Here is a 10,873-nt window from a genome sequence, read left to right as displayed (position 1 = left end):
GGTATGTGAGCCTGCATGTGACATAGGAAGGGAAACCAAATGAGAATGGCTTGTTGAATACAATGTTTTCTGAACTTTGATAGCCAACAAAAAAAAGCTGATTTTTGGGCTTTCTTATTTCACAGTTTTTGGGTTGTTAGGCACCCCAAATACCCAAATGTATGTGCACAAGCACAGCAAAAGTGAGTTTTTCAAGATATGTCCCCAGTTACATGTTATTTGCATCACTGACATTTGAATCCACCAATGCTTGCTTGCTTGTTTTTACATGGCAACAAACTATTGGCAGTCATTGTAGTTTAATCATTAATGTTTCAGGGGAGCCCCCAGTTTAGCAGCAGAGGGACCGTAACGAATGGGGAAAGCCTGTATTAACCCCTTGTCTCCTGTCGCTGACTACCAACCCCCTCACACTGCCACCAGTCCATTCTCATGCCTTCGCTTTGTCATCACCCCCATCGGCATCATCCTCCTCGTCTTCATCAGCATCTAACGGTGTAACATCAGCCCTTTTGACGACCGCCTGTCTGTCATGCTCCCCCTCCCCCACCCTCCTCCTCCTCCTTCCCCCGCCAGGGATGCCAGGTAAGGAGTCTGTCATCCCCACCCTTAAGGGACACCAATCATGTCAACAACACACCGTCACAAATCAAGTGTGACAGCAGATACGCACAGGATGGATGGCAGGATGGAAGCACTAGACAGTATGGAGGGGGGGGGGTTGTAAGTGATACTGATATGATGAAGGGTAGGGAATGTAGAGGGGAAGACATTATCCATGGGATCCTGTGTTTAAGGAAAGAGGAGGAGAGGTAATAGCTTTGTTGAGGGAGGAGATAGAGGACAGAATATACTCTAACATGGCGTATGAAAATAAGGAAAGTTGCAAAAGGTAGGAAAGTACTGAACAGGGTTTTAGGGAGTAACAAAGAAACTTTTTATATAGACAAATGAAATAATACCTACCTTTCACCGCTCTCTTAGTCTCTCCCCTTTCTTTCTTTCTCAGTGCAGATATGTAGGTATAGCTGTTTCCTAGCTACTTGTTACTATAATTGATTTCCCAGGGAAAGGGAGTTCTGCTTAATAATTAACTGACCAATCTTCAGCCCAGGAGAGAGAAGGAGAAAGAAAAAGGGAGCGCTAGAGGAAACGAGTGAGGCAGGCGGCCTCTTAACGAGCCACTGGAGTGGTTCAAACGGCACAGGACAGGCAGAACTAAGGAGACAGAGAGAGAGACAAAGAGGAAGACAGGGAGAGAGAGAGAGTCTGAGAGAAGAAACAACCAGCATAAGGAAGAGAAAAATAGTTCTCTTGACTTCTCAGATGAGTATATTCCCAGTTCTGCTTCCTACTTCTTTCTTCTTTTTGTCTGAGCTATAGCACCATATTATGCTTTATCTGAGATGCTTTGGGTCTGTAGTCCCATCTTGTGTCTGCCAACTTTGCTCCAGTGAGAATGATGAGATGAAAAAAGTCAAAAGTGGTAATTTTTTTTTTAAAGGGAAATTCTAAAAATGGAAAAAGAGAAAGCGATATGTGATTTCCACATTAATTGGTCCCTCTCAAATCCTATCCTACCCAAAAACTGAACTATAGACAACTTTCCAGAGCTCCATCCTGCCTGCAAAAATGCAAGAAAAAGAAAGTTGGGGGGAAATGCACATGATGTTTAGAGAGAGATCACCTAACATTTTACACTGTTTTTTACACGTGAAATTGACCCCCTCATACCGTAAAATAAAGGCCCTGTTTCCATCTGTGTCCTTAGGTCTGTTCCACAGGGCCATAGCCCAGAGTGGAACTGCCATCTCCAGCTGGTCTGTCAACTACCAGCCCCTTAAGTACACCAAGATCTTGGCCCGGAAGGTGGGCTGCACCTACACGGAGACGGCCGACCTGGTCGACTGCCTGAGGCGCAAGAACTTCCGGGAGCTGGTGGACCAGGACATCCAGCCGGCGCGCTACCACATCGCCTTTGGCCCCGTGGTGGACGGAGATGTAGTGCCCGACGATCCGGAGATCCTCATGCAGCAGGTGAGCATCAAAGGTGGCACTGCACACATGGCCCGTGGTCTTTTTTCTTCTTCTGTTTTTCATTGTAGGAGTAGATTGAGTTGAGCTGTGATGACACACCTGACACAGAGAACATGAAGAAGTTGTTGCAGTAGGTGTGAGTGTGACCTTTCCACAGACTTGGAGTCTGGTGGTGACATTACCCAGCTGGTGTGAACTTACGTCCTAAAAAACTGCAGCACGTTGCCTCGGTGGTATATTCTAGACTCATGGCTCACAACCTTTTTTTTTTTTTTTATTATTATTCATACAAAGCATTGTGTAATTGCAAACCCTTTGTCACAGGGTGCATGGCTGGGAAGTAAAAGACTTTTTTCCTTCTCAGCTTCATTGGAATACTTTTAAGTGGCCCAAAGAGGTAACCATATAGTATTTCAACAGAACTGTAACAGAAGAAAGATCTGAAATAATAAACTTAATTTTATATCTGGCTAATTTCCTTTTTTTTTTTCCTCATTTCATATTTCACCTTGTGACCTCCAGGTTTTAACTATAACACAGTGCAGCCACAAGTCCTGTCACATTGTACAAGCACATGACTAACTTTTTCCTTACTGGAAAAACTTTCGCTGTCTCAATATTGCTTTCACTTATCGGTCCGTATGTTTTAAGCTCTCAATTAAAAGGAAGAAGATTAGAAAAAGGAGGTGAAGTAAGTAAAAAAGAACTACTTTTCCAGCTACTTTGTTACTAGGCTACCAGACTCTCCCTATCCCTCTATTTAAAATCCCCTCTGTGAAAAATAATTAGAGGTGAACATCAAAAGGCTTTTGGCTGATTTTGTGGAGGAAAATTAGCCACGTCCTAAAAGTATTTAATGTACATTAGTGGAGAACTCTACAAGATCTTATGATGGAGCAAAACTAATGTATTTGATGATAACATATGACAGTATTGTCACATGTTATCATGCTGCAGTGGGCTGTAGGCTGTAGTGATTTTAGATGCATGACATGTACAGAGACTGAAAACCCTGTCTGTCCTTTTGAATACAGTTTCCGCACTCAACATGTTCTTCCTTATTGCACCACCAGGGGGAGTTCCTCAACTATGACATCCTTATAGGAGTGAACCAAGGAGAGGGGCTGAAGTTTGTGGACGACAGCGAGGACAACGACGGCATCTCAGCCGCAGCATTCGACTACACCATCTCCAACTTTGTGGACAACCTCTATGGCTACCCTGAAGGTGAGGATTGCCAACATTATGCTTCTTTCTTCTTTTATTTATGCCATCTACCACCTCTCAGATGACAAAACATTGCAGTGTCGTTGTTTATACTAAGTCAATGTCCCATTAGATGAAATCTCCTTAGGGTCAACACAAACAAGACTGATTAAAGGATAAAAAGTTATAAAAGTTCATACAGCATTATAACAATATGTTGACTACCTACAATATAATACAATATAACAGGTTAAATATGTCCCCTGATACCTGAGCTAGATGGGGCATTACACACTACAGAATGAGATGTACTTCATTTGTTGTCACATTATCAAATCTTTTCTACAAAAAAAATACATCAACAGCAACTTGTCCAAAACTACAGCTCCCAGCAGAAATCTTAAAAAATATTTCTTGGACAAAGACAAAGATAAAATGTGAGCCCCGTCAAAGTGTATCAACCACGACAGGCATACTAAAGAGACTGCCTATCATCGAGATTATCTTTCACCACGGTAGGTCTGTGTCTTGGCCTTTAAGCTCCAAATGCTGCCTCTCATCATCCCCCAGGCAGCCAGCTCCCAATCACGTTGCTGTTGTTCCTAACAGATCAGCCTGCACATCCCTCACAGCGGGACACAGTCAAAATACAGACACATTTGGATAATGCAGTCACGCGTCCTCTCAAGTGCCTATCAGTCATTCTCTCTTTTGCCCTTTGTGTTGCTCAGTCTGTCCTTTTCCGTTTCTCTCTCAACTATCTGTCTTTCACACATACAAACAAACACATTTTCACTTTCATTTTTTCTGTTATTTTAGCAGTGTGTGCTTTTATATTCTTCCACTCTTTGTTTCAGGTCTCTTGATCACTCATCTTTTTTACTCTCCTCTTAACTTATCACAATTTTCTCTTTTTCCCCTTTTACCCTGTCCCTTTTCTCCCCTCCCACGTCTTATCCTCCAGGCAAAGACATCCTGAGGGAGACCATTAAATTTATGTACACAGACTGGGCAGACAGGGACAATGGCGACATGCGGAGGAAGACCCTCTTAGCTCTGTTTACAGACCACCAGTGGGTGGCACCAGCAGTGGCCACCGCCAAACTCCATGCCGAGTTTCAGTCCCCGGTTTACTTTTACACTTTCTACCACCACTGTCAGACCGAGACGCGGCCGGAATGGGCCGACGCCGCCCACGGAGACGAGATACCGTACGTGTTTGGCGTGCCCATGATCGGCGCTACCGATCTGTTCCCGTGCAACTTCTCCAAGAATGACGTGATGTTGAGTGCCGTGGTCATGACTTACTGGACCAACTTTGCCAAGACTGGGTAAGCCTTGCTGATGATTTTATTTCATATTGAAATATTTGAAATTCTCTTTTTGCTCTGTGGCGTGACTGCAGGATAAACTAGCTAGCGTATTTCAGTAGCGTAGTTGAAGTGTCTTTCCAAAGGTTTTTCTTCCTGTTTAATTAAAGTAATGGGGGTATGATTAGGGCCTGATCTTACGTACCAGATGTCGGTAAAGTTGTTTAGTGTCCTGTATCTCTTTGCTGTAACTTAGAACACAAGGGTGAATTCAGTGTTTGGATGTTAACACAATATAGAAATAAGTGGCAGGAACGCTTCGGGTATCCTTTTAACCACTGGTGCTAATGGAAGGGAGTAAAGTACATGCAGAGGAGAAATAAAAACACCCTATCCAGGCACTCAACGTTGGTTACAAAACATAAAAGGCCTTTTATGTTTTTTTTATGACTTCTCTAGTCATAACTCTTTCTTCTCATGATGTATGATGAATAAATCTTTGAACCGGATTGATTAAACCCTAACTGAAATGTCCCCTGTGTCCTCCACCAGGGACCCTAACCTGCCGGTCCCTCAGGACACCAAGTTCATTCACACCAAGCCCAACCGCTTTGAAGAGGTCATCTGGACCAAGTTCAACTCCAAGGACAAGCAGTACCTCCACATTGGCTTGAAGCCACGCGTTAGAGACAACTACAGGGCCAACAAGGTGGCCTTCTGGCTGGAATTAGTCCCCCACCTCCATAGTCTACATGAGGACCTGTTCCCCACTACTACCCGCTCGCCGCCAGGCCCTGGCCCAGGCACCCACAGACCCTGGCCCAGGACACCGGGCCCCCGCACCACCCGTCACCCTTACCCCACCTTCCCCTCTGATCCTGAGTCTGAGGGTTCGGAGCGTCCTCACCAGGACCTTTTCCCCGGGGACACCCGGGACTACTCCACCGAGCTGAGTGTGACGGTCGCTGTGGGCGCGTCGCTCCTCTTCCTCAACATCTTGGCCTTTGCCGCCCTTTATTACAAGCGTGACAAGCGGCACGAGATGCGCCGCCACCGGCTGTCTCCGCAGCGCGGCGGGCCCGCCAACGACCTGGCCCACAGCCAGGAGGAGGAGATCATGTCCCTGCAGATGAAGCACTCGGAGCACGACGCTCACCACGACATGGAGCCGCTTCGGCCCCACGACATCCTGCGGCCCGCCTGCCCGCCAGACTACACGCTGGCGCTGCGCCGTGCGCCCGACGACGTGCCACTGATGACACCCAACACCATCACCATGATCCCGAGTACCATCACCAGCATGCAGCCTCTTCACGCCTTCAACACCTTCCCCTCAACCGGTCACAACAACACGCTGCCCCATCCCCACTCCACCACCAGGGTATAGTAGGGAGTGACTGGCCTAGGGAGCAGGAAGACTGAATCTAGAACGGAGGCCTCTGGATGGGGGCCTCTGTTTTGTTCTCTTACTCGCTTGTTTCTCCAAAAAACAACGCCGTCATGTGCTGTCGAACTTAACAGCTCCACCGGTGGCTTGTGGAGAAGCGACTGAACAGATGATCAGTTTGGGGGTGGGGGGGATTTAGATCTTTCAAAGATACTGTTTTCAAAGGTCTGCGTTTTCCAGACTCAAGCTCCCTGACATTTGTCAAAAGGACAGATGCTTTTCGCCCCCTTGCAGTTTTCCCTTTTTTAAATTTACTTTGGCTTTGTCTTTTTTTCTCTCCCTGGTGTTATGTGCAAATGCCGTTCTCCTTTCTACGTCTGTGTCTTACTCTTGCGTTGTTTCTCTCATTCAACACGTGATTAACTCCCTCTCCCTAGCGCTCCTTTGCTCTAAAGGACTAACAACTAATGAGCTCTAGGAGGTTGCATAGCATACATACACTAATCAAATAGCTATGAAAACATTGATATCTGATACTTTCATTCTACCAGCATTCTTGGTGCCAAGTATGTACTACTGTGTTTGCTTTCTCATTGAGGGAGAAAAAAAACTAAAGAAAAATCAAGAGTATTCCTATTTACTGTCAATTAACAGATGCTGTGTGTTCTCATGACAAAGTGCCAAACTGGCCCTTGATTGTGTTTAGTTTTTTTTTCATCTTCTGTTTCTGTTTTTCAAGCATTTGTTTAATAGTTGTTTTTTGTGGAAAGATTATTTTGCTGAAAATATAGATATAGAGAAATGATATACATAGTTATATATAAATGTGTACAAAGGAGAAAGTATATTAATGCGTTTTCTCAGCGGGGATCTATGCATGAATTATTTTTAAAGAGGGGGAAAGGACACTGTATTTGTCAATGCACGTTTCCCAAATCTAATCAAATCATATCGGTCCACTCTGGATATTTTGTTTTATCTCTCGCAGAACAAGAACGTCACAGAAAATCCTGTAGAAACCCAACCCAGGGGTCATTGCAACAACTGTGACCATACTTCATTCTCTTCTGCAGAACATGATGCTAATCAGAAGTTTTTCTCCCAACCACAGTGAGCCCATCATCCTACAGTAGCTACTTTTTCTTCCCATCTGTATGGAGATGATGCTTTTTTTTAGGGTACGTAAGGTACCACATCTGTTGTTGTAGCTTGCCTGTACAGAATTATTTTTGTATTTCATTAAGAGTGAGAAACAAAGCAGAGACGGGGAGCCTTTGCTCTTTTATGTATACCTTCCTTGTCCTGTCTGCACCCCTATTTCCAGCACATGCAATTTCTGTGTGTGTGTGTGTGTGTGTGTGTGTGTGTGTGTGTGTGTGTGTGTGTGTGTGTGTGTGTGTGTGTGTGTGTGTGTGTGTGTGTGTGTGTGTGTGTGTGTGTGTGTGGGCCCTAATTAGCAAAGAGATAGAGAGGCAGACAGGTTGGATCACTCCCATGGTAAAAAACAAAAAAACAACTTTGACTCCAAAATGAGCTCCCTTCTGCTGCGTACCCAAACACCCTCCTCTGTATCAACATCACTTGCTCCCTCTGTCAGTACATTAGCTTTGTATTCCAAACTGACGTCCATATTGCGGCGATCACACATGATCAACTCCCCGCTGTGAACCACAGAACTCCAAAACACCTGACTACACTGTGTCAGCTGCGTTCTACACAATATCTGACCTCAGTTCGGCTCTGCTATTATCCTCACATTCAAAGGGGTTAGTTCAAGAATCTAGTGACTTTTTTTGTGAGCACGTCAGTTGTAAACGAAACTCTAAGCACACCGAGGGTAAGTGGCAGGCCTCCGCGGCCTGCGACGCAGAGCTGCAAGATTTAAAAAGAAAATTAAAAAAAGGGGGACTCGGATCTCCTAAACAGGGTAAAATGCAACACAGTTAACAACTGCTGTTTTCTGATTCTGCTTTTTTCTTTCGGGTGAGAATGTGCAGACCTCCCCCTTTCAATTCTCTGCTACGGATCTCAAACATGGATCATGGGTAATACTCTGGTTGATACAGAATGTGAACTGAACAGGAACACATGGAAGCCTACATCCACTATGGGAGAAGTTAGTCACCGGTGCTGTCTTTGCTTGTGCTTTAGCTTTAGCCTAGTTTGTTTGTTTGTTTGTTTTGTATTTTATAACTGCCTAACGGGGTGGTGGGGGGACGGGCTGGAGAGGGACAGATGTACCTGGCTGCTCCTGTCAGAGATTTTCTAAGCCCCACTGAAAAGGGAAATGTGCACAATGTAAAACACAAAACAACTGACTTGGGGGGGGGTGCTACAGGTGGATAAATGCTGTGGAACAGATGATGGACAGCGAAAGCAAAAGGTGCGCGCTATAGTGAAGGAGACTTTGGGAGGAGATTGGAAAAAGGCTTGCAGCCTTAAATGAAGGAATCCGGAACAAAAGAGGATGAAGTTATCATGACCAGAACCCTTTTGTACTCACTCCTGTGAATAAGGAGGCGGTGAGGGGCTGTGAGGTAAACCTCACCACAACACAGCTACAATGACACCATTGGAGGTGAAAACAGAAACAAGGTATTTAGTTTGGTCTGCTCTGTTTCCCTGTCTATTTTATAAGCTAACACTGGAGGGCGCCATTGTGACAGATTGACTGCGGTGTGTCCGCTCTGAGGACACTGCTGGATGTGAGAAGAAAAAATACCAAACCAGGTGGCAAGGACAGAGACAGACACACAACATCTGGAAGAGGATCAAAACTGTACATTTTTAAGTGTAAGAATCAAACAGACAAAATATTTGTAAATATTAAGTTTCTTGTTTGTTTTTTCTTTTCATTTTTCTTTCCGAGTGAATGAATGAAATGCCTATTTTGTGACAAAAAAAAAAGACAACAGATGCAATTTGCAACAAAAGGCCAACAATTTGAGGTTTGAGAAACACTGGGGGGTACAAAGTGTTTGCCACGGATCACTTTTCATGCCATTAGAAAATGACTGTGAATGTTGTCTCATGTTGCCCACTATAGTGGGCATCCGGTAGCATCACCACTCCTAACCAGGACACTCGCTGTAGCAGAATTCCATCTCCACTGCAACCCTTACACAACACAGGGCCTGTCGTTAGCGTATGCCATGTTTCTAATGAATCTTACATTTTAAAATTTGAAAAGTATAATTTAAGTCTTTTGTTTCATTGCGCATTGTTTTTTATTTTGGAATACATCTTATGATCTAACAGCATTTCTGAAGAATAAGTGCTGCGTGATCCATGTAACGTTTTATGGAAACCTCAGAGCTGGGAAAAGCCAGCTTTGGCCATCTAATGTCATGGCGGTGTAGGGAACTGGCCTGTGACTCATTGTGAGGACTTCTAAACGCAAGGTGCAGTCGATTCAGCTTCAGCTCACTTCACATGTAGCCTAGCAGTGTTTACATGTAGCCACTAAATCACACACGTGGGACAGACCTGAGGGCTTTCATACCATAAGATGCCTCGTAGAGTAAGGAGATTACAACGGTGGTCTGCGCTTTTCTTTCCACACGCACTGTGTTGCATTGTGGGTATGGAGGCCGTATTGACCTGACAGCGATGTGATGTAGCAGGAACGACTTTCTAAACAGTTTAGAGATGGATGAAATGTTAAGTCAATCTGAAGAGGTCCAGTGCACTTTCAGAGTCTGAGCGTGCGTACTGGATGTACGTGGACACACACTCTGCCTCGTCTGGGTTATAAAGTGACTTGCTGAAGCCCTGTGGTCCACACAGTTTAATATGCCCAGAAACTGCGCTCAGCCAAGCAAAAATGACCTCATATCACTGAGGTTATTTGATTCTGTGTCGGGGCCGTGGTGCATGTAAGCACATGGTTACCACCCCAGTCACGCCCATAAATCTCCGGCTTGGTCTCCATTGTTAAGTTGCACCTGTTGTCTTGTTTAACATTCTTTGTTGAATTCAGAAACCCAAGACTTGAGATGAAGAAAAATGTTAAATAATGGAGTTAAAAAAAACGCTGATTATTAAAAAAAAAAAAGTATAGTAAAACTATATAAATACATGAGGTGATGATATTTCTGTTTACTTTAGAAGTTATTATACACTGTATGCTGTGATTCTGATCTGGGAAACATTAAAGACATTCATAGCCAGTCGGACGATTTTGTCTCTTTATTGATTTGGTTAACACAAGTAAGTAAATATACAATACCACATAAAGAATGAATGATATGTTTTAATTCCTTGTAAAGAAGATACCTTACGAAAACAAAGAGGCTTAAAAAGTGAGTTAAAAAACAAAATCATCTACTTAATTTTCTAAAAACTAACTTTTGTTGTGTAAACATGTTGACAATACCACATACAGGATGAATGATCTTTTAATCTATTGATTTTTTTCAAATATGTGGCATCAGATACTACACTACTACACAATCAAAAACACACTGGTTTAAATGTTGAAATGCAAAAAGGCAAGAACATTACACATGCTCAATTAGATGAGAAAAAAACATGTGACATTGAAAATGTAAATATTTAGTATCAGATACTTTGAACACTTGGACAGAATTATCTTTTAATTGATTTAAAAAAAAAGGAAAAAATGGCATGTAATTGCAGAAACAAAAAAACATTTTAAATTCAGAGTAAAAGAGGTAACTTCAAATGTAAATGTTTGCAACCTATCTGAAATAGTACTAAGACATTACAGACTTTGATTTAAGAGAATTACATATTATGTTGACATTTAGACAGAATGATCTTTCAATACATTTCAAATGAAAATATTTTGTATCACATACTTTACCAAAACAACAAAAAAAAGATTTTGCATTTAAGTAAGCAATCCAATTAGGACAATACCACATAAAGACTGAATGGTGTTTGAATAAAAAAAAAGTTATATATTTCACAG

At 43.2% G+C, this 10,873-nt stretch overlaps 1 protein-coding gene across 4 annotated transcripts in view; it reads left to right on the top strand.

Annotated features, from left to right (window-relative positions):
- The window catches only part of nlgn2a (neuroligin 2a), a 190,610-nt gene extending 180,501 nt beyond the window's left edge, over nucleotides 1-10,109 (top strand). For 2 of the 4 annotated variants that reach the window (XM_032499209.1, XM_032499213.1), the window contains 4 exons: nucleotides 1,772-2,037; nucleotides 3,111-3,264; nucleotides 4,208-4,574; nucleotides 5,106-10,109. In XM_032499209.1, coding sequence (XP_032355100.1) covers nucleotides 1,772-2,037; nucleotides 3,111-3,264; nucleotides 4,208-4,574; nucleotides 5,106-5,940 — 1,622 coding nt within the window. In that variant the 3' untranslated portion in view covers nucleotides 5,941-10,109. The remainder of the gene's footprint in view (nucleotides 1-1,771; nucleotides 2,038-3,110; nucleotides 3,265-4,207; nucleotides 4,575-5,105) is intronic. The other 2 variants (XM_032499210.1, XM_032499212.1) reach the window with 1 other exon arrangement.
- Nucleotides 10,110-10,873: the final 764 nt, after the last annotated feature.

Source organism: Etheostoma spectabile, chromosome 19 (assembly GCF_008692095.1).
Source record: "Etheostoma spectabile isolate EspeVRDwgs_2016 chromosome 19, UIUC_Espe_1.0, whole genome shotgun sequence".
Taxonomy (NCBI): Eukaryota; Metazoa; Chordata; class Actinopteri; order Perciformes; family Percidae; genus Etheostoma; species Etheostoma spectabile.
This window is presented reverse-complemented; position numbering and strand designations above follow the sequence as displayed.